Here is a 25,340-nt window from a genome sequence, read left to right on the forward strand (position 1 = left end):
GGAAGACATGCATATAGCACACTGGAAGATAACAAAATGACTCTGGGCAAATAACAGTTCAAATGGAAACAATTGCTAATAGATTGATACTACACTGATTGAAAATAATAGCAGAACTCCTATAATAGTGTAATATGACTTGTGAGAAGAGCTGTCTGCCCCCTGCAGCTGGTCAAAATCTGTATATTTATGCTTTCTAAGCTGTAAGTTAAATTTAAGTGACATGAAAGCAAAACCTATGTTATATATGGCCCACACTGCTCAGCCACAGCGATGCAGAACACTATCTAGTATAAACTGAAAGATACATTCTCCTATTTCCACACTTTAATCTATTTGAGAATAAAAGGTGCTTATTATATGTATATGTGTGTGTGTGTGATACACACACATACACATCAGATATTTACTGAGAATGTAGGATGGTATAACGTAAAGGCTGAAAGTTATGCTGGCATGAAAGATCACTGTATATGGATGCCTTCAAGAAGATCATCACTTCATGCATATAAAAAAGCATTCCCATATAGTCCACTCAGTAAGTGCCATAAATTTTATTCAAATAATTCCAGTAATATGACACAGCTAACTTCTTTGAAATCTGTTTCTATTAGCCCTCTTTTTGCCAGGCCAAATACCTTATTTACCACCATCAGCCTGTGGAGGTCCCAGAGGAATCTGAAAACACTCTTGAAAAGCTTTGTGTGCTTCCCAGGCTCTACCCTCTCCACAGGTGCAGACCCTGCTGTGAGCAGAGGATGGTCCTACCTTCCCAGTGGAACAGGGCCCTGACCTGCATCCTGCAGGAAGAGGTGAAAGCAAAGAAGTGGCATTTGGGGTTTCCAGGAAAAGAGTAACTGGTCTGCACCGAGTACTGACGTTTCACTGACTTCAAACACATTAGTGCAAACCTTAAACCGTTTCTTGCATTTGCCTCAAAAATGAATGCAACAAGCTCTGGGGCATAAATGGCATAGTAGAGTACTTAAAATGCATTTATCATCTATCTGCACGGCCTCAAATATGAAAAATACATAGCCTTCAACCAGATAATAAGTCACATTCTAAAAACCACTTTGGTTGTTTATTACCAAATGGCATAGAAAACTCTCTCCAATTTATCACCTTATTTGCACAGCTATCTGCATTTTAACACTTTTTTGTTCCCCTCCCTCCCCTTCACCCCCCCCCCCCCCAAGTAAATAATTTAACTCCATTTAGCCTTGCCTTATTACTCACTTGTTTGTAGAAGCAGGCATTTGGGAAATCTAAGAATAGAAGAGATTTTGGAGAACTAAGACTAAGGAACATGGAGATCCTTGAGGTGAAGTGCAGCTGGAGGGGAGTGCAGTGCAAGCAAAGTGTTTGTGAAACAAGAACTAATAATAGGAAAAATGCAAAGACAACACTTCCAGCACAATCTGAAGCCAGCCTCGAAACCTGAACTTGTAGTATCTTTATAATGACACCATATAATACAGCAACAGGCAGTTTAAATGGCAATTACAAAACTTCAAATTTTCTAAGTTAGAAGCCCTTTCTGAATATCTAACATATAAGCTATAGTTATCACAGTGACAGGTTGTCAGTTGGCCTTCCAGTTAGACAAATAAAGAGAACAAATGAGCATTCTCTTGAAAAAAAAATATCTATTTGTGATTACAAATAATTTACAAAGTCCTTAATTACAAAGGACTTGTTCTAGAAAGGATTCCACAAGAGAAAAATAGTAAATTAATTCTTATAACTCAAATCTTGAGTGATTTCTATGGAAGATCCTAATTATTTCTATAAAATGATTTTAAAATTCTCTGAAAGTTTACCTTAAAACCATGTATACACTTTTAGAAATAAGGATGGACTTGATTTTACTTTCAGTAAAACCTTCAATTAAGTTGCTATTTGCTTTAATCTTACAAGGTCGGATGCCATATTTTCATATAAAACTGCATTAATGTTTCTGAGACTTAAATTTGTTTTCAGGGATTATTAGAAGTATAAAAATCCACCAGTACATGACAATAGAAGAGGTCACTTGCCCATTATGGAAGGTTTTTGTAGGATCATCTAACTGCAAAATCAATCAGTTCACATTAAAACAAGGTGAGCAACCCCACTGTCCAAAGAACAAACAGGGTTAATACGTCAGGATGGCTGCAATTTCTAAAGGAATCTTAAGGCAGAAATAAGCTTCTGTAAGCTTTTGACAAATTATTTCAAATAAAATAGATCATTTGTAAAATGCAAAATCATATTTGTTCAATATACTGTAATATACTGCTACAATGAACTTACACATTTGAAAGAGACATGCAAAGGAATTATGTAGTACTGAGTCTTGTGTAACTAAAACAAGAAATTAGTTCATGAGCAGAAGTTTACAAATGGAAGACACAAATATGTAACTACTGTTTTCTATGTGTGTGTGTGTGCACGTACCCATATTCTTTTTCTTTTTTAACTTAATCAAAATCTCCAGGAACAAAAATAATTTTACTATGAAACCTTTCTGTTACACCTTTCTGTAACTTACTGTGCTAGCTTTTCTTTGCCTATTTTGAATCAATACTATCAGTCCTTAGTTGTAATACTCTGCACACTATGCACATTAAACTTTTTTTTTTTCTTCCTATTATAATAAACCCAGAGGGAATGTGACTGAGAGTTTCACAGTCCAGCTTTATTTCTTGCTTTATTTATTTATTTTTTTTACTCTCAAGTTGTTACATACATTTTCAAAACCTATTTAAATTTGTCTCTTTTTAAAAAAGTTAAACCACACTGCTGAAGGTTTTTCTTTTTCCCTTCTCTTTCTCTCATTAGAACTTAATTTCTCTGCTTTCTGCAGATCCTATTATATCTTTTCTTTTCTACTCTGGTAGGTCTTTTCACAACTTCCATAGGCTTGCCACGGTGTCATGAGAAAACAAAACAAACAAATAAATAAATAAATCCCACTCCCAACGAAACCTAAGTCAGAAGGCATTATTTAGACAGTCTATTCAATCACTAGCTTCACCATGCAGTAAGATTCCTCTGAACAAACAAGTGCTTTGATTACACTCTGCTGGAATAGCAATGCTGGCCTACAGTTATGTGTCAGCAACTGCTTTCTGGCTGCAGAAGCCAGATTCCACTCTGATGATCAGTAATTGCCTTTGCCCAGCTAATTTTTATCGTTTCAGGTTGCCAACAAGGGCAGACAGGAGGCTATAAGGTAGGTACAAATCCCAAATCAAACATTCAAAACAACTGTTTGAGAAACCAACAGCAAACTTGTTGAACTTCCCTCTCCCCTTCCCAAAAAAAAACAAAAAACAAAAAACAAAAAACAACAACAAACAGGTGAGAAACCAGGAATACAGATCCTGGTCATAAGACAAGAAATCAACTGGCAGGATCAAATATCTGAAGGGTACAGAATTCAGTAAAGGAAAAATACAACTTGTACTTGAAGAGTGCTAGTTTCATGATGTTTCAGATCCTTTTGAAAGACAAATTTGCAAAGCAGAGTATATAATATGTAAGAAAGAGACAAATACTTCCTGCCATGAGACTTGCAATGCCAGCAAGAAGATCTCTCACTCTCATTCTCCTCCCTCTCCTCACTACCATCATTTTATTTTTATGTTTTCCCTCTTTCTGAACACTCTGGTTCCTGACATTTGCTTCATATTACCACATCCTTCCTATCTTGAGTTGGTCTTCAGAGTTTAAGCATTTTTGTTTGTTTGTTTGTTTTTTTATCCTGCCTTCTGTGTTTTCCTTCTTCCTTCCCTGTATATTTAAAATATGCACTGCCTGCTATATCGAGCCACCTTCTTCAAGCCCCATGCTCTTTAAAGTATGGTCAAAAGTAAAACTGAAATAAATTACTACAACCACTGTTACAACAGCAACTTACAGGTTAGGCTTCTTAAAAAAAAATAAATAAATTACTTTTCTTCCCACTCATGTTCACTTTTTATGGGGAGTAGGATGTTTCACTTCTGACCAATATGTATGTGAACTCCAATCATTGTTCTACAACAAAGACATTTTGTGGTTTTGTTTCATGAAGTCCACATAATTCAGTATTATGGTAACAGTTCTTACCCATCAAATTTATACTGCAGAACAGTTTGACCAGTTTGACTCTTTTTTTTTTTTTTTTTTCCCTGCTGTTTGGAAAATAAAAATCTAGTGATTTTTAATGATATCCTAAAACACTTCCCACTAAAGCAGGCAAGTTCAACATCTATACAGATGAAACTATTCAAATTAAAATAATTTTGATATATTTATTTCCTAGGCACTCATTTTTATGTCCATTGTTATAGCCTAGCACTGCAAGAATAAATTGTATACCTGCTTATCAGCTCCAACTTATTTTCCTATTTTCCATGTTTCAGAAAATCTGTTTTGATATGTGTGTATAAACATACACATCAAAGTGTGTGTTTACAATATTGTATACAATAATTTCTTTCCTTCTTAAATCATCCCAGAACTTAAATTATTCCTGCTATGGTTGGAAAACTTTATAAAAAATATGGCCTTCTTAAATACAGAACAGTACATAAAAAGTACAGGACATTGGTGAGCAAGAGAAAAATGATACTTTAGCTGTGTTTGCTTCAACAAGACTACCAGAAACTGCAGATTATTCTTGTGAAGCCAAGTTCTGAACTGTATGAAGATCTCTGAGGGCCTTCTTGGAAAATATTTGATGAAATATCATACCTTTTTTTTTCGTTTTCACAAGCAACTGCATGAGATTTAATGCACTGAACAAAGAACTAATACGCCCCAATACCAACATTTTCTTCAGTCTTAAATCCAGTATATGTTCAGCAGCTTTGACTACGTACTCTTTTAGTACACAGTCATGACTACATCATCTAAAGCTACAGATTTGAGGTATATCCAAGTATTTGAGGTATATAATCACTCATTTGTGTCTGAGTTCCTGTTCAAGATAGAATCAATAACACTAGAAATGTGAGGAGAGCCTTCAAATTTAAGTTAGACTGTCAAGGGATGCAATTTTAATGTAGATTTTTTTCCCCTTACTTTTAAAGCTTTAAAATGAAACCTTGGACTTGTTCAAACATTGTTCCCCTGAGAAAATGCACTACAAATCTCAATTCCTACATCAGCAAAACCATTTTGCGTGCCAGTTTTGTCGCTGTTATGAGCCCTTGAAATTGTTTAGCAACAGAAGTGATATTTTCTTATTAATTGGGAAACAGTTCTTAACTGCTATACTGGCAGCTAACAATTCTCCAATATAATCATATTTGCTATAGTATCTCTATTTAAAGTATTCGTATATTCGTACCTTAATAGTTAAGAATTATTCTATTTACATGTATGAATGGAGATTGAATTATCTACTTACTGATTTCCTTGCATTATTAGGAACACTAGAAGTCCTATTCTGAAAACTGTATTTCATACAATATGAGCTGCCTCAGGATACCACGACACATCTCACCTTAAGATTGTATTAGGTCTGGCTATTGGCCGGACTATGATCTTGGAAGTAAAGAATGAGGGAAGAAATACTCTGTTAAATCAGTGAGAATTAAAAAGATTGAATGGAATAGCAATAAGCACCAGGAAGCAGAGTTAAGAAAATTCTGTGGATCGAACAACCTTTTGTAAAGCAGAATAAGACCACGTAGTTTTGTAACACACAAGGCATGTTACTGATTAATCTGACCTGAATATTATTATTTCAAAGGCAAAACGAAATAAACATCACAATTAATTGTAGCTAGGTACCTGCTTCATACTTGGTAGAAAGGCAAAGCTCTTTTACATTAGCAATTTTCCATAGCTATAGAATAAACTGCAGGTTTGAGGTTTTTCTAGAATCCTGACTTTTTTGAGTTCAACAAAATGTTAACAATGAATATTAATAAATGTCCAGACTTGGGCATCTTGCTCTGTGTTCAAGAACAGGAGATATAGTTGAAATCAATCTGGACATGGGGGGCATTAAGCAAAAAACTTCCAGAAGAGCTTAAAGAGCTTGTGACAATAATTAATAATGAGAAAGTATGAAATTGCTTATGATAAATATCATTGATGGCATAGGAGAAATACAGTCCTTTCCAATATTACTGTAAGAGACACTATTATAATTACCAACTAGGGACGTTCTATAACAAACAGGTAATATAAAATATTTGAACTCTTTGTTAGAGGAAACAGACTTTAAAATGGGTGCATATTATTTTCAGAAAGAGTACAATCAAGACCAATTTCTGGATTTGTAATTTTATAGCCCTAACAGACTGCAGACATTACATCAGCTATCAGAGACACTTAAACTACAGCAACCGTTCCAGCAGCAGCACCACCCATCTAATAATTTGGCCAAGTAGGTTGAGATCATGATGATGCTGTTCAGTACTTCAGACTTTCTTTTAACAAGTTATTTTGGTTCATTTAGTAGTACTTCCTACTGTTGAGAAATATGGCTCTTGATTTCATAAACCTAATATCCTGCTTAGCTTTTTGGTTTATGTATTACAGTATACCCTCATGGAAAATTACTTTTACTGTTTATTTCTCTGAACCCATTTAAGAATGCATAGCAATCAATTTCACTTCAAGCAACCTGCTGTACCACAATAAATAAATAAATAAATTTCAATGACAGAAAATGAAAAAGTACTGAAAGACTATCCACCTTTTACTCAAAAATCCATCAGTTAGCCAAGTTTTCCCATCAGTTAATTGTATGAAAGCAATCAGCTGATGCTGCTGACATAAAAAGTAGCTCTGAGATGTTGACCATGTTGACTTAGAGGTAAGTGTTCTTGTTGAAGTCTGCTAAATGATTATTTTGATGTTTGGAAAAGAAGATATCCTAAAAGTTGGACTAATATTTAAAATTTCACTCCAACACTTCTAAGAAAGCATATTTTTTACTCCTAAGCAGTAACTATTCTATTTCACATATGTTATCTTCTTTGATTAAGTCAAATATTTATATTATGCATGTTAAATACTTATACACCACTTCTGTGTTTTTAGTAGCAAATCTGAGCAGAAAATGTGGTTTCATTTCCTGGAACATAAAACTAAAATCTTGCAAAACAACCAAACAAGAAAGCAACATTATTAAAAGAAAGAAAAAAAGCAAACAACTGCTTAGTTGTTGTCTCCCAATAACATTTCAGTTCTTACAAACTTACATTTAAGTACAAATTTCATGACAAAATAGTGTTGGTCATAATGGCAAAGTTGTTTTTTTCCTAAAATTGAACAGGAGAAAACTGGAAGTTCTATATATACATATAGTTATCCATATGGAAAAGTTGAAGCTGTGGGACAAAGACCATAATATGCACATATGGACTGAAAAGTAAGCCTTTCATAAATGCCAGCAAGTATATATAGATATATACTTAAAAGAACGTGTGGAATGGTAGTTGCAAAATAAACATAACCCATAAGAATAAGGATTGAAACAATCAGGTGCTACTTCTTATAGTTTCTCTGTCAGTATGGAATAAATTAAGATAAATATGCACCTTAAGGAAGGAAAGCAAATGAGGCTGTTTGCTCTAGCTCAAATTTATAACCTGACTAATATGACACTGGAAGGACTTGAAGTCCTTGTACTTTTTGTTCTATTTTGTTGTACAAATCCCAGTATTCTGTAGATAAAGTGCACTGCAGACAAAAAGATGAAGGAACTCTAATGAATGATGCTCAGATGAAAAGAATCAATGAAAAATATCCAGCTGTGCTAAAAAGGCTTCAAATTACCATTTATGCAACTGATGCATGCAATAGGTGTTGGGAAGGAAAAGAAAATTATTATGAGCCGTCTCTTTGGCAAAGTGTCAACGTAATTCACTTTTCAGTCGTAAGGGAAATGTAGGGCAGTGGAAATGATTTCAATCAGAGGAAAGCATATACTACTGGAAATTCTGAGTACTTTCACTGGAAGATTATGATCATCAGTATGTATGTTCAGAAATGCAATGCAAATTTGAATTAATTATAATTATATAGAAATGATTAGTATAATTTATACATCACATATTTCTTCTTCTTCAGGTAGACACAGCCCTACAGTGAATAGGAATGCTTAACCTTTCCTCATAGTGTTGGGTCATAGGAGAAGGTGGATACACAATACACGATTTCATTTAAATAGTTGCACACCCTGCTCAAATTATGTGTAGGGCTCCAGCCTCTCTTTGTGTACTCACATCTCTCAGAGCAGAGCAGGGAACCGGAGGGGAGCTACATGCTGTGCTGGAAATGCGTAGGCGCCTCTGAAAGTCTACAAAAGAATTAAAGTGTCTTGGGCCCCTGCCCACCTCTCTGAACCTGCTCCTCTGCAACACAGTTTCTTACTTGATCGGTTTCCCTGGGCATCACAACTAACCTCAACATAACTGCACCCTGCAAAGCCTTGTGAGTGATTGTTCTGAAGTGGTACAAGCCAGTGCTGACATGACATAGTAAGAGGGACAAAAGTTCATGTTGGATAAAAACAAACAATGCCCATCACATACAAGAAGAGAAAAATACATCATTAGTCACCATCTACAGGTTGAGTTTTTAGGTATCTAATCTTGTTATAAATTCTGGAAAACTGAATAAATGTTCAGGGTAGAAAAGCACCTTTCTACTACTTGAAAAAGATTGATAGAAATTTAGCAAATACTTATTTTTTTTTTTCTTTTCATCTGTTATTTAAAATCCTCAAACAGGAGGAGTTATAAATTGTAAAGACTATCCCAATACATTTTCAATTATATAACTAAATTAATGTAGAGACATTTAATTAAAGTTGCACTAGTTTTTACAAATGCAGTTAATTAAGCTGCTATCTAAAATTAAATCTATCCCAAAACCCTTTTGCATTTCTGCAGCTCATCTGATACAGAAATAATTAAAATTCTAGGAGTTCACCTATGCATCTGAATATTGCAAATTAAATAAATGAATAAATAAAGGAAAGACAAAACCAAAACCTGCTGAATTAGTTTGGGAGACTGCTGCTTCAATGGGATTTACACAATCCTCTGGGTGGGCAGTCAGCATGTGCAAAAACCTCAGAAACAAATCCAGGTTCTCAAATCTGCACAGACTTATTCATTCAGTATTAGAGGCCAGGTACTTCCGAAGATTTTTCACAAGTGAGGGATAATGAATTGACACGATCAGGAAACAAGGAGAAAAATCTTGCTGACTTGCATGTGCCTTCCACTGAAGTAAACAGGACCAGCACAGGCAAGACAAGCAGTACTTGTGAGCATGCTATCAGGGAGGTAAATTCATTTTCCATGACTGGGATACCTCTAATCTTCATTTTGGTGGCCTGAAACATCTCCTTCCTTTCCTTGTTCTCTTAGAGACTTCTTTCTGTCTTTGTCAGGTCCAGGCTTTAGTGGTCAGCTAAATAGAGTTTAAATACAGTCCTAAGAGAGTGACTCAAAATCATCACATTTTTTTTTAACATAACAAGTAAATGTTTGACTGTTGAGGTACTGGGTGATCCAGAGACAGACGTGCAGATAGCTGGGAGGTCTATCATTGCATTATTTAGGATCAGAGGGCAGTTTCTGGTTACTTCTTGGGGGGGGGGGGGGGGGGGGGAGGGGGGAAGGAAATACTAATTGACATACAGTTCAAGACAAATATTTATTGTAAAAGACACATTTCTCTATTAAAACCTTCATGAACTGCAGCAGAACAAGTGATGACTAAGTCAATGGGGTATTCAGGACTGAAACTTGGAGTTGGTCACTTCAACAGTTCACTCTGTAAGCTGGAGCAACCATGAGCACTGTAGAACAGCACTCAGGCAATATCAAGATTACTAATACATTGACATATCTTCTGTTATAGGTCCCTCAGGAGTTCTGAGAATATAGAATAAAATTGTCCTCTGAGGTTAAAGACAAAAATGAAATGCACAAAATGTAGCAACATTTTCTCAACAGACATTTATTTTCTTCTCTGTCAATAAAACTATGGAGAATACAATAATCAAACAGTTTTTTCATGTGCTTCATGCACAAAGTCCTCTTCTGGGAAAGGCATGGATGGGAATACCATGTCTAATGTCAAAAAACTAAGGGTTCAGAAATAAAACAAAGTTGTCTTAATGATTTAGACACCAGATAGAAATCTGAACAGCTTAATTTAAAAAGGAGTATAATTCAGGATCTGGATATAATATATAATGCTAACGCGGCTCAGGCATCTGTCTAGACAAATAAATAAATAGTGTGCAATTCTGTTTAAAATACGAATTCACATAGGTTTACATGCACACAGACTTCCACAGTGTTTAAATCTGCTATCTGAAGTACAAAGTGGAATTGCCCTATCATTTAATGTAGCATAAAAAGAAAGAAAAGAAAAATCAACAACCCTCCTGTGTGATATTAACATGCTAACATTTAAAAAGTCTTTGAACTCCATTTTGAAAACCCTTCTGTCCTTGGATGGGGAATATATATATATATATTTTGTATACAAAAAATGAATGCTTTTCTTTTCTTCCATTGTAAAATCTGGAGAATGTATACAAATATCAAATGTAGTAAAAATATGTAGAAGCTTGCGGATTGATTAACCCCTGAAATTTATCTTTCTGCAGGCACTTGTATCACCCTCTCCTATCCTGAGCTTGCAACACAACAGGACTCCAGCAAATTGTGATAATCGCCTCTAACCCTAATCACCATTTTAATCAAAAGAGGTGGAGCAGCCTGGAATTCATACAGCAAGGTTAGCACCAAAACTGTCATTCTATTTGCTAAATACGCAGAGTATGCTGCTAAAAGGTTGAAATGGTTCAAACTTTTATTATCTTCACTAGATTACTTTCCAGCATTAATATTTGACAAGTAAAAGAAAAAAAAATCATGAAACTGCTCCAAAGAGCCTTAGAATTCTGCTTAAAGTATGTCTGTATCTGTCACTAACTCTGATCTTAAGCAACCCCCAGGGAAACCAAAAAGTTGTGATTCATAAAACTGCCATGACTAAAAGCCTACCTCATCTGTACCTTATATTTCACTTTTCCTCTTTCCATCTCTTTCATATTACATTATAACTTTTCTGGTTTTGTACTCTGTTTGCTTGTTTAATGACTTTCTTCCTAGCCTTTTGTTTAAAAAGTAGTGGTATGATTGTAAATAGTATGACAAACAAGGAGAATGAAGAGAAAGAAAGCTTCAAGGAGAAAGAGCAATGAGAGAAACTAAAAAGAGCATCAAGGAGATTGGAGGAATTGGAAGATTAAAGGGAAAAGCTGCAGACAACTCTGATTTTGAGCTAGAAGGGATTCAGCAGCTGTCATTAAAAACCTGAAGCTCTGCTTGAGATGTATTGATCAGACTATTTCAATGTTTTCAGCACAACTTGGAGGTCCCTATGTTTACTTCAGGTTATAGCAATGTGATAACCTACTCATGAATCGATAGTTGCACCAGCTAATAAATAAATAAATATATATACATATACATATATATATATACACACTTTTTTTTTTTTTTTTTTAAAAAAAAAAAAGGGATGACTGACTGCCTTGTATTTATTCCTCTCTTCATTTCCAGAAAGGGACTCTGCATTTCACTTGTTCTACTCACCTTCCCACTAGTAACAAAAGTTACTAGTAACAAGTATCAAAATACCATTTGTGCCAAATGAAGTCAGAAAAAGCTGAGTTTTTCTTTTTTCATTTTCCTTTTTTCCTTTTTCTTCCCTCCTTCCCTTTTTTTCCTTTCTTTCATTTATTCCCTTAATTTAAAGAGGACTGTTTATGCTTACAGCTCCTTAATATTGCAGACATATCCTAGCATGTATATCCCAGCAGGGCATGTAAAGATAATAGAGAAGATAGTATCTGTAAGTACAAAGTACTGGACAGTTGTAACCATTCCAGCTAGAACGGTAAGTGAAGAACATCATTATGCTATAGACAACTGCAGGAAGGCATGATTCTCGGATTTTGTATACAGTGTTCTAGTACTGATATACAAAATATATTTTCTAATGAGCAAACACTTCTTTTGGTAAGTAATATTGCTTAGACACTCCTTCTTTTCCACCTGAATGTGTCTCACATTTACTTTATATTTCACAATTCCTAATCACACAGGTCCTTTAAAATGTATTGTACTCTAAAATATAAATGTTAAAGACAAAAATGTGTGAGAGAATGATTCATGTCTCCTACATACCTGATATTACCCATTATTCTTGTAACACCCTTTTTGTTATCACTTCTTCTTGTATATAAAAACTTGTTGTATCTGTCTAATCAACAGGTAATTATATTAGATTTTGGGCAGAAGAGAGAAGGGCAAAAATGAGGAGACAAGAGCACGTTCATACTATCATTTGTTTTCCAACAGAAAGCAAAACACTCCCAAAGATTTCTCATTTCACACTGAGAAAAGAAGAAAGGTCTCGTATCTTGCCTTCCTCTCTAAGTATGCGAATGACATTTTTGTTCTGATGTGACTGTTGTAAGAATAAAAATCCCTCAGCAATGAGCATGATTTATTTTTTTTATAATGCTCTAAGCTCAACAAACCTTCGTAGAAAATAGAATACTCTTAATTATGAATAAATTAACTAAATTAGTAACATGAGATGGATATGCAATTAAGGGACTGTTAATTGAAACTGGAAACACAGCTGTATACAGCTCAGATGAATCACACCAGTAATGACGCAGATGTTTATAAAATGTGATTATGTTTAGCAGGAGCATACTATTGAAACTCCCCAGCCTATTCTTATATTGTGTCGCTGAAATGGTTTTTAAACCCACGAACACCAGGAATCAGGATCTCAGGGATGGCAAATTAGGCTCCCTGGATATGTGAATTAGTGTTGTCTGAATGTCAGCAATTTAATTCTCCAGCTTTCAAAGAATGTAGACATGGGGCCAAAAACAAACATCTGTTAGTTATATGCTCATTCAAAAAGAAAAATATCTCTGGCAAGCTAGAGCTTGTCTGAATATGCGAAAGACAGTAAAATACAGTATCTCTAAGCAGTGACATTGCTGTGTGAATATACTGATCATGTAAATAATATAGCCTGGGAGCTCATGAAATCTACTTTGTTCACAACTGTGAATTCAACTTTGTAGAACTATTCCTCCAAAGAGATAGAAGGATCAGGAACAAATGGTATTTCCTATCTAAAGGCTTAAGAATTGGTTAGCCTTCTGAAAACAGCAAATCTTTTATGTATTTATTTATTTTATTTTTTTTTAATTTTTCTTCTATTAGCTTTTACATCTTTTTTTAGGATGCTCTTCAATAAATACAAGAAATACAATAAGGGGGTTTTCTTCTGGCATCAAAAGGCACAAATGTTGCTCCTGGGGTGTTCAAGTATATCTGAGATATGCAAGCTCAAAAGGAATGCACAGTTGTGAAGGATGGCAGAGCAGCCAAAGCCAATAGCCAATCATGGCCTAGCTCCCACACACCGTTCTGAAGTCTGCCTCACACCTCGTCCTTCCCATAGCAGTGCTACCACTGAATACCAAAATGCATATTATAGCATGCAAATGGTATACTTGAGTCTGTGATTTGTTTTCTGGTTCATGTTCACAGACTAACAGTAGTAAATTTTACAGCATCCATATTCTCCTTAAATATAACCATGTTTTCAGTAAACATGCTGAATAATGTACTATCACAGTTTCTGTCCAAAAACCTTTCCATGTCCTGTTTTGTACAGTTTGCATCAGCAAAGCTCGATTAGTTTTGATTCAAGGGTTTTGGCCTGTATAATAATTATAAACACAAATGTATGTGAAATAGAATTTGTTTTTCTGGCTCCCTTCTTTAGGGAAGAGGACAGACCCTTACACTACACAAACTACCAGAACTACTGTCAAATAGAAAAACTACTATGACTTGCATCAAATCAACACTACTTTATTCCCATTTATATCCCCTAAGCTTCATAAGGTTCACAGAAGAGAAACTTTTCTGATCCATAAATGGAGACTTATTTAAAATGTGTACATTCATGCACAAGGTAGTTAAGATAATTTCAAAAAAATGTGTTGAGTGTCATTGGTAACGCTAAAATTATCACTAAGTCTTGACACCATTAGACATCACGGGCTTATCCCATCAGTTGTGGGAATGACTGAACACAGTGTTGAAGAGAAAAGTGGTCATAATAAAACTGGATTTGTCTCTGTCTTTCAGAAACTTTATTTGCTAGGAGTTGACCTCCTATTCACTGATGAAGAAAAAGGATTAGGTCTTAACTTTTTCAAAGAAGAAACCTGCATGGTTTCTGCAAAAGACCAGTCTGGCATGTCACTAATCCAAATGTCATTCACAACTGAATGAAGTTATGAAGGCTTTATGAGAAAAATGTAAACCCTTTCTCTTAAAGGTAAACCTAGCCAGCCAAATTCCGGAGTATATTGCAGACAGCTATGACAACTGATGTGCAAACCAAATTCAGTTATCTTAGCTCTTTGGCTGGCAAAAGTACAGACAAAGTCAATTCAGGATTTGAAATGTGATGTTTTGAGATAAGCAACTGGAATGCTGGGATATACAAGAAACACAAAGCTATTTTATGGAAGACACATTCTTTTATTCTGAGTACCCAAAAAATCACTGCACTGCTGAAGCAGTGCTGTAATATCAGCTATATGTCAGATAAGTAGGACAGAACTCACTGTTTGTACAGATGAAAAAAAAGTCATAAATGAGTGTAGTGGAGGGGAAAGGACACAACACACTTGAGACCAATATAAGGAATTGGATGGGAGGAAGTGACAACATCAAACTACATCTAATAAACTATCTGCAAATGTAGACTTAGGTTTAATGTCCTAGCTTGATTAATACTAATTCTTCATGCTTTTTTTTTTTTTTTTTTAAACAAACTGAGCTATGGCAGAGAACCAACTTCAAACATGTAAGAAAATAGAAGAAAAAGGTTGTGTCTTGAAGATATGCATTTGAGAATTCCCAAACAAAATGCTGTACACCAAAGAATTAATTTCCACGACATATAATTTGTCGGTTGCTATGATTCTCCAGGTACAAAGTACTATGAATAAAAATGAATTTGTAAACTTCAAGTCAAAACCCACAATTTATACTATGTTCTTCAACTAAGGGGTACATTTCTAAGAGTCATTACAACATCAGTGGTTTATAAAGTAACAGCAAGAACAAGGATCAAATGGGTTAGATGAGCCACTGGAAGCAATGATCATCTCAAAATAATTCCTTTTACCTGTGTTTTCTCAGATGGATCCAATTTCAGAAGTATTTTATAGAAAACATTTGCACACAAAGCACATATGTGGAGTTCAGCTATTTTAAGTCTAAAATGCTTTCTCTTATACTGTTAACTTACTAATACAAGACTTCCAGACTACTCAGAATTTTCCATGCAAGGTCAAGACACTCAGCTTTACTCAAGGTGTGGTGAAAACTCCAGTGTCAATTTTAGAGGGCTCCTGTGAAAATATTCTGAAAATGACATCCATACAAAGGCTGGTTTTAAAGACATTTCATAACTTAATGCTAGTGACATTTTTTAGTATTTTAACCAACATTGTTAATAGCACTTTCTAAACTGGCAGAAATATCTTAACTTCAAGTCTTACCAAAGCAAAAAGATTTAGAAAATATTGCACACACTGTATAGCCTAAAGTCTGTAAAGGCTCTCTGTAACCTGCAAGTAGGCAGCCTGACATAAAAATACCTGCGGTAATATAATACATAATTGATACGTCAAGACAAAATGAATCAACGGAGGAAAAAAACATAAGGCTAACATGAACCTTTTGAACTTGAAATTTGCTTATTATTTCTCTACCTTAGGCTTTTAATCACTTTAAATGAAGTTTTATCTAAAAAAAATCCAAGCATTTCACAGAAAAGGATCAGCAAAAATGGGGAGAAAGAGGAATACTTTTTGCCAGGTTTACATTCTCTATCTCTAAAAACCTTTAACAGTACTTTGGCACCAGGACGTAGAATCTAAGAGGTTTTGTACTGCTTCCAATCACATTTAGAGAGGGCATTTACAGGGCAGCTCTTAACCTATGAATGCTCTGTCTGCAATAACCATGTTCCTTCCTATATCTGCTTTAACCTCACTTCAAACCAAAGCAGGGCTGAATGGACAGATGATCTGTGTCAGCAAAGCACATCCCCTCCAGGCTACAGAGCCCAACTAGAGACTGCTACTACTCATCATCCCCCTGGTGTCAAGAGATAGCTGACAACAAATCCTACCCTACCTGACCCTATGCAGTCCTGTCCAACTTTATTTTATTTGAAAATCTATCCCACAAATTATGAGCTCTGACAGCTGTTAATGTTTTGGCAAGGAAAAGGAGCTGTGATATGGAAGTCAGGATTGAAGATCAACTTATAATTGCAAGTTTCATTTTGTTTTTGTCCTTGTTTGTTTCCACTGTTCTGACTGCTGGTAGCTTTCTACACTTCCCAGTTTTCACCCTGATGAAGCTCACACACTCTTACCTTAAACAACAACTAATTTTCATATTGAGAAGTCTAAACATAGCTGATTGGAATCAGGTCACACACCTAAAAAGGTGTCAAAAAAAATCAGGCCATATTCTCTTGATGTTGACAAAATATGAAGCGATCTGTGCAATTTCTGCATCTAAGTCAAAAACTCTTAACTCCCATAGTCTTTGCAGAACTGAAACATACAACTTTAATTCCCCTAGTGTACTTTCCTTGTCAAAGGGACTTCTACAGAAAAAAATATATATATATTTTTGAGATGTTTGGGTATTATGGATCAAGAATATGAATATTCCCATCTTCAGTACAATTTCAAGAGTGACTAATAAATAAGTTAAAGAGCAGCATACTTCATTTAGCTAAAACTATTTGGCCAAAAAGCAACAAAGCTAGTGGATGCTGGTTTTCAGTGAATGTATTTTCTATAGTATTGTAACCTCAGTTTTCCCCACTATTCTAAATATAGTGTTGTGTGACTTATATAGACGTGTGCTGCCAAACATAATCTATAAATGCTGACAGGTGGAAGTAAACTGCATAAGTCTCATTTTGTTAGGAAACAAGACTAATGGATAACAAATACTATGCCCATTCTCTTCTTATCATTTATACAATAACCAGATAAATCAGAATATACTTAAAGGCTCTACACTAAGTTACAAAATTTAGGTTGCACATATAAGATGCATTTTCTTGCATTTCCTAGATTTTCAGTGTTTTCCTTTTTAATTATAAACAGTGATTTTTTTTTTTTTTAATCAAGTATAAACATATATAAGAAAAAACACATCAAAAGAAATTTCTACATGCATATTGAAATGGAAATATAAAATAGGATAAATTACCGTTCTGCACGGTTCTTAAAAACAACAAAAAAAATCTTTTGCTCTTGAAAGAGGACAAAATTATAAAATAAATGAAATAAAAAAGAATAACACAACTCTAAAATGAATGTATTTCCAACCTAGAAATTCTGTGATTCTGTGATTCTATTTTCTATAACAAAACCAAAAACTTTTACAGTTTTATCAAACTGAAATTCATCACATAGAACATTATAATTCTAACATGGTTTAATATTTTTTTGGGTGTGTTAGCATGGCCATTGATGATAACCATGTCTGCTTACACTTACTGACACAAATTCTTTCACTGACTGCCCTAAACATGCCACAAAGAACAATGACAATGTCCTCCCATTTCATTAAGAAAGCTTTCCAATTTTTGACACACACATCATTAAAAGAATTGATTCCCTAACCAGATTGCTGGCATTTCTCCACTCACCTGCACAAATAAATAAATAGGATCTCTCAAGAATGAATCAACTGTAAAATGAATCTATATGCATATTTTTGCAGACAAACATTGGGCAAAACTGAGACTCAGGCCACTAGAAATGAAGAAAAATACATGGCTATATGACTTCTGAAGCCAAGTGGCATAGCCAATTAAATAAATGAGATACCATTCATGAACCATGACAGCTGCGGGTTTGGCGGAAGTCCCATTTCTCATGGAATATACAAATTTTTTTTACTGAAAAGTCTGATGGGAAAACTCAGCTTCCAAAAAGGAACAAAAACTCTGTCTTCTCAGAAGGGGGAACCTGAAACTACTACAATAAGATTGAAAAGAACTATGATTTTAGCAACACGTTAATTAGTCTAATTATAGATGAGCCAGAATTTTGGTCCCAGATCTTTAGAAAAGTTGTCTCTTGCTCTCATCAACTACTTACAGATGACATAAGTCAAAACATAGCTAAAAAGGAAAAAGTAGAAAAAAAAATAAAATTAATAAAATTACAGAATAAGAAGAGGAACTGCCAAGGTTATAGAAAGATAATAATACTGGAATATAAAAATTGGAATCCCTTCATCTCCTGTAGGGGAAGAAACATCTATCTTGTTACAGTTGCATTAGCTGCCACTTTATTCATTTTTATCATTGCCTCAGTTTACACTCACTGTTTAATTTGGAAATAAATAACTTTCCTTGTAATGCAAGATTTGCAGAATCTTAAGGAAGATTTCCCATTTAAGTATATGAATATATCTTTCATGTATAAGATTCACACACAGTAACTAGAAATTTGGACAACTGAACTGTAAGAGAACTGGAAGAGGTTTTTATTTTTCTTTGGAAAAAGTTATAAAAGAATGCCCTTCATCATATTCAAATCTTAATTAAGCGATTTAGACCTGAAAAACACTTTTTAAACCATTACCATGCCATGTATACATAAATAGACAAAGGATCTGAGAATCTGGTAAAGTTGTCTCAACTAACTGTGAATGTCCTGAATAAACATTTCATTTTCCTTCACACTTCTGCAATATATTAAGGAAAATACAATGACACAACTTCAAAATGTGAAGCAGTGATGCAGAAAAAATAAAAGTAAATAACTTGATAAGAAAAAAAAAAAAAAGTAAAAAAATAAAAGCGATCCTTAAGTACTGGCTTTTACTTTTATTTTATTTAATTACTTTTTTTTTTTTTTATTTAATTGCATTTACTTACATTTACTTATAACATTACTTCCCTGCTGTGGGAGCTACACCAGCATATACCAGCGCATGCATAAATGCACACTCTCTCTCATACACCCTGTTCCTAAAATTCCAAGCCAAGATACAGTGCAGTGATAAGATACAGTGAAGGTATATATTTTTAAGTCTTTCACACGACAAAGTAAATGAATGTGAAACTTAAGTGATAAGTAAACAAAATTTCCAAAGAGGCTGGAAACTTTTCAATATTTAACTTATAGTTTGTTCACCTTAATTTCATAATAAATCTTAATATTTTTTCTGCTTTAGAGATCAACTTATAAAATCCCCTTCTGAACAGCTTTAATAGCAGTACCAAATCTTGCTCATCACTGAATGCATGTAATGCCTTGTAATTTTACATTTGATAGCGATGATGTTACTTTAAAGGCTCCACTGCAGAATCATTAATCTGCCCACGCAGAAAATACTTAAAACCACTGCTCCTGCAAATTATTTAAACTATAGTAAAAGGAATGAAGGAGCTAAAGTAAACTGTCTTGTGTGAATCTTCCACATACACTACAAAAATGTCAGTAACACATGGATAAGTCAGTTAAAAGAAATGATCACATGATATATTTGGCAGCAAGAATTTCTAAGTATTAATATTAAAAAGTAAATAAACTTTTACGAATTTTAACTGTATAAGAACTTTAACTGCATGAAAAACTGGGTTAACTGATTTCTACTTCTTGATAAAAGAAGTATATGAAAATACAGTGTTAACTTTACCTCCCGTTTTCTCAAAGGAACAGAATTATTGAATGTGCTTTTCCAGTACCAACCTGTTTCCTCTTTCATTCCTTTAGTAACCCTTTAGTTCCCCATAGAGAAAACAACCACACAGAAGAAAAAAAAAAAAGCATCAGAGCAGCACAAAGAAAACAGCTATGGGAAACCTACCTGTAGCACCTTCCACCTTGTGTTCAGATCTTCCACACAGCTGAGATTGTATGGGGAGAGCTGAATATCAGGGGGAGTGAACCGGTGAGCCAGCTCATTGACTTGATGCACCTTCTCTTTAAGCGGCACAATTTCAGCTCGATAAACCTGTGCAAATTAAACATTGTAAATAAAGATAAGAAATAACTTCAAAAACTATTGTCTCTGCTACCAGCTGATCAGCAAAATAAAGGTGTTCCATGCTGCTGAAAGGAAGGGGTGCACTAGTCATGAAACAGGTAAGTCTTCTCATATAACAGCATGGGCTGTAGGACTCAAGGGTAAGGCCTAGCATTTAAGAAGGTGATAGAAATTTGGAGCCTTCACTGCAATTTTTGGCTGGTTAAACCAAATCCCTAAGCAGAACACCCACTGGACTGTTCACTGTAGTGCAAGCTTCTCTCTGTCTCATTGTTTACATGTGCATGATGTGTTCCTCAAGGTAGACAGGAGGGACAAATGCTCTTTAATGCATTAAAGTGATGAAAGTGTGGGAAGACTGTGGTACCCAAATACATTGAATTAAAGAAAGAAAGAAAGAAAAAAAAAAAAAAAAAGCAATGCTTAAATTGTGTTCATGGTCTTACCTGGGGTATCTTGTGTATTACATATAAAAAGTTTGAAGAGAGGAGAGAAAGAAGAGGAAGTAGAGGAGAGGAAGGAAGGGAGGGAGGGAAAAATAACAACAAAGCAGAACCTTCTTTCTATGAATACCAAACTAGCTTTCATGACTCATATTTCAGAAAAATAATGTATCTTGTGAGATGACCATTAGAACTATGCATAAGAACAGTCCGATTAATAATTTCAGAAATGTATGTGATAACCAAAAGCTGCTAGTTGCTGTCTCTTGATTTTAAAATCAACAACCTGCTGATGATGCTACCATGATGTATTAGAATAAATTCAGATAAATTCAGGGCACCATGACTCCACTGAAGAGACGTTGCTCTATGCAGATTTCCCACTGTTCCATATCTATCTTTTCTAAGGAGACATTTATGAATCTTTTACATGACAAATAGTGTCAAAATGTACCAACGAGCCATTTCTAAGGGGAAAATTCTGTCATTTTCAGGACCACTTTTTCTTGCCCTACGATGTCTGCTCACAAAGGCAGGATAATTTATTTGCTGTATTAGTCTTCCTTTCCAGCTCCTTTCTCTCAGCATTTTTAATACAGAACACATATGGTTTGCATCTCATTTTGGGTAATCAGAAAACCTGAAATGATTTCCTAATAATCATTTCACCAACATGTGATGCAAACATCAAAAATCCTCACAAAGTATCTCTGTAAACCTTAAATGTAAATTGTATTAAGACACTCACAGACATTAGGATGTCTGTGTACATGAACGGTACAGTGTACATGAACTGTACTAAAGGCAAACAGCATTGAAAAATTGTTCCTCAAATTTCTCTCAAAAACAGATTTGTGTCCTCTAATTATGCTAAATTGCCCTACAACATAAGGAGTTAGATAGACTTCAATGGCATTCATGTATAGTGAGGCATTCATGTATAGTGAATAACTAAATATAAATTCATAAAATGCACAAACAGAAGTGATGGGCATTTTGTAAAGGTAAATGCAGAGAATGACACAAATGCCATGATATGACAGAAGAGGCATGTATCACGTTCATGCCATACAATTCACTTCTCCATCACACCTGTTTCATACCACTGGAACACAGATGATGTTACTGGGAAGAACACAGATTTATAGTGTCGTGAGGAGAGCAAGACCAGAGGTAAAAAGAAAAAGAAAAAATCTAGCATGTTTGATTTTATCCCACAGAGTTATATATTTGCCTAATCTGATCATTTAAGCCAATAATTGAGTTCAGAAGAACAAAAACATGCTTTAAATATAGGCGTTTGTTCCAAGGCTGGAGATATGTATATCACAGTGTGAGAATTTAGCTTGCAAATAATTATTTCACTTTTTTTTTTTTTTTTTTTTTTTTTTTTCTGTGACTTGTCAGATTTAGTGGCCTAGGGTCTCTGGCCACAAGTCTGTCATTTATGATTGGGATGGTCACATGGGTTCTGCCAGTGTTACCTGTTTTCCAAGATGAGTGAACATCTTTTAGCTAGTGATACCAATGCCCACATTGTATATGAATTTAAAATACTGTTAGAAAAAATGGAGAGCATCTATTGCAAAGATCAGTTTCTGCACTAAAACAGTTCCTGCATTAAGCCAACTTAATTTGCTATTAATTTCTATGTCCATAGGATCAAGCTTGGATTGAAAAATTCATTGCCCAGGCAAAGCACGTACGTTTAAGCTTAAACACTGATTGTTTTTAAGCATGCACTGAGGTATCTTGCTGATTTCAGACCAATTATTTCAATCTGTAATGTTGACTTGAAAATACTAGTCTCACTTAGGATTGACACAAATGATTCTGTAAATCATACAATCATTATACCTAAATTAAGGTGAAATAGAAGATCTGTCATGATTTGTCAACATGTTTTAGTGAGCATACCTTATTTTACAGAGAGAGAAAGCTTATGAACAGAAGCAAGTCATGAGACAAAATAAATAAATAAATAAATAAAAGAAATACATGAAAGTAAATATGAAAACATATCTCCCCGTATTTTGGACATTATTTCCTTATTAATCGTTTTTTTGTTTCTTTAGGAATATTGACTTTTGCAGTTATGCTAATTTTCCAACGTACAAAATATAATAGCATTTTCAATGTTTCTAAATTTGATAGTCTGTTTTCTATTATTACTAAGCCTGAGTTTTTACTAGCATTTGTGTTAGTTATAATGACCAAAATTTGTAAGAAACACCAAAACCGAAAGAATTCTAATTAATGCATGACTATCTAATTAATGCCAATAATTTTACAATTAAAAACTGAAGACAGAAAATAAAAAAAATATCCTTAGGAAGACTTGTCATGTGATATTGTATGATTAAAAACATCAGCCACTACAATATTATGGTGAGCAACAGTTTATCACAAACAGTCCACCAGTCCACCAGTCCACCAGTCCACCAGAACCATACATGTTTCTAGAGCTAGGTTTTTGTTTTCGTTTGAGTGAAATTTTGTATGAATTAATTTTTTTCCCACACCAAGTATTCAAACAATTTTAAGAAATAGTAATCATTTATGTTATACAATAATTTTCATCTATAGAAGCAGAAATTTGGAAATTCTACTTACCTGTGATTTTCATCAGTATGATTAAAATCTTTTACAGTAATGTTTATATTTTTAATAATCAGTTTGTATTCAGACTCTTTCATTTTTCCATTACTTTTTCTTTCTACATAAAAAATACCAAACCTATCATATGTTCATAGCAAAAAAAAAAAAAAAAAAAAAAAGTTAACTATAGTGTTGGTAATTTAAAAACAAATGTACATGGTGAGTAGTATTCCACTACCACAACAAGAAGCCTATTTGAACCAATTAAATGGCTCAGGATGTAAATGACTTCTCAGTGTGAACAGCGATAGGAGAAACAGCCCCAAATTATCTTCATTATGACTGTCCCTATGCAAGAAAGAATTTCAATGCTATGTGCTACTGTAGGTGGTAGATTGGATTTTAAATGATCCGTACAGTCCTGTTAGAAAATATTTTAAAAAGCTTTGGAAAATTAGCAAGGACTCTAGAAGACATACCACAGCCAGCCAAATAGTAGGAGTCTAGAGCATAACAGCAGCCATAACGAAAAAAGCAGCAGCTAGATGAAAAGCTCATCTTGCCCCTCCTGTCTCTGAGAGCAACAATTGCTTGGGGAAGAAGGAAAGTCTGGGAAACCTTGAGTATCCCCGCTCCTTGCTGTACTCTTCCAGCTCAGCAATTTTGGGGCTCAGGGATTCTGGAGCCAGAATTTGTCTCTCTTTTTCAATTAGATCTTGAAGAATTATTCTTACATGAAATTATCTACTTGATTTTTGAACTAACATAGGCTTTTACCATCCAAAATAGTCTATAAACTCAATGTTTAGAATGTTTAGGTTAAAGAACCACCTCTTATGTTCTTTTTTTTTTTTTTTTTTAATGTATCACTTGAAATCTTCTCCCATTCTTAGCTCATGAGAGACAATAATCAATCTTTCTTAGCAGACTTTCTTTGTGCTATTCCAGACTTTATAAAACCTTTAACATATTTACTCCTTCCAGGTTTATATTCAAAAATTGACATATCCAATTAAATGTGTATATAAAGAAGATATTTAGATCTGAGCTAGTCACCATATAGTGCCTTTATATTCAATCACTGATCAAAACAGAAGCTGAACATAACATATATTTTTTTTTACTATAGGACGGCATGAATCACATTCTGAATTACAGAGATTAAACTGAGAAGATTTGCATTCACTAGAGTGGGAACATAGACAACTAGATCATACACAGACACCTACCTGGCAGATGTGAAATTACACAAAATAAATCATGCTCCTACTTCATTTTTACTGTCCTTGTGCAGGAGCTTTCCATACTTTTGATCTGATATATTTTTGAAATTGGTGGACTAGAACACTGCCTACAATATACAAGATACAAGGTCTTATACCATGGTATAATGATATTTTTTGCTTTACCAAGTATTCCTAACGTTTGATTTGGCATTCTGAATAGTGGTGAGTATTAAAGTGCTGGAAGTGCCAAGTGGTTTCAGAAAACCAGGGCTTACAATTCCAAGATCTCTCTCATGAGTGTTAAAGAAATATTTAAAAGGGCTAAATGAGAGCTCATTACTGTGCATATAAAATTGGGATTAGTTTTCTAAATGCATTGCTTAACATTTATCAACACTGATTTTCATCTGCTACCACTTTATTTCCATCCAGTACTGTGAGGTCCTTCTATAGGTGTTTGCAATTCATCCCCTCCTGAAGGGCTTTAAATAGGTTTGTATCATCAACATGATATGTCACTGCGTTATTCATTCTCCTTTTCAGTTCATTTATGTGCATACTAGACAGAATAGACCTTCTTGAGTGCAGTGGCACTCATTAGGAAAACTGAACGTTAACCTCTGCTTTCTATTTTCTGCCTTTTACAGGAAATAAATAACTAGATAAGTGGTTATTAATCCTTATCCTTTCTCTTGTATCCCACAGTATTTTTAGGTACAATATTTTTGAAATCATTTTGGAATCCCTAAACGCCAATACCCCATTGTCGACATGCTCACTGTTTTCTTGAAGGCACACTAAGAGATGTATGGCTTACCTACTTTTACAAAAGCTACATTGTCTCTTCTACAGTATACTTTTTTCACAAATTTCTTGGTTTGTAGGTCCACAGTCCTGATTATATGCAC

The 25,340-nt window shown here is 34.4% G+C and overlaps 1 protein-coding gene across 10 annotated transcripts in view; it reads right to left on the minus strand.

Annotated features, from left to right (window-relative positions):
• The window catches only part of DMD (dystrophin), a 1,245,415-nt gene that overhangs the window by 142,999 nt on the left and 1,077,076 nt on the right, over positions 1 to 25,340 (minus strand). For all 10 annotated transcript variants that reach the window (XM_082770266.1, XM_082770264.1, XM_082770258.1 and 7 more), the window contains one exon: positions 19,986 to 20,132. In XM_082770266.1, coding sequence (XP_082626392.1) covers positions 19,986 to 20,132 — 147 coding nt within the window. The remainder of the gene's footprint in view (positions 1 to 19,985; positions 20,133 to 25,340) is intronic.

This window comes from Aythya marila (assembly GCF_965140915.1).
Source record: "Aythya marila genome assembly, chromosome: 1".
Taxonomy (NCBI): Eukaryota; Metazoa; Chordata; class Aves; order Anseriformes; family Anatidae; genus Aythya; species Aythya marila.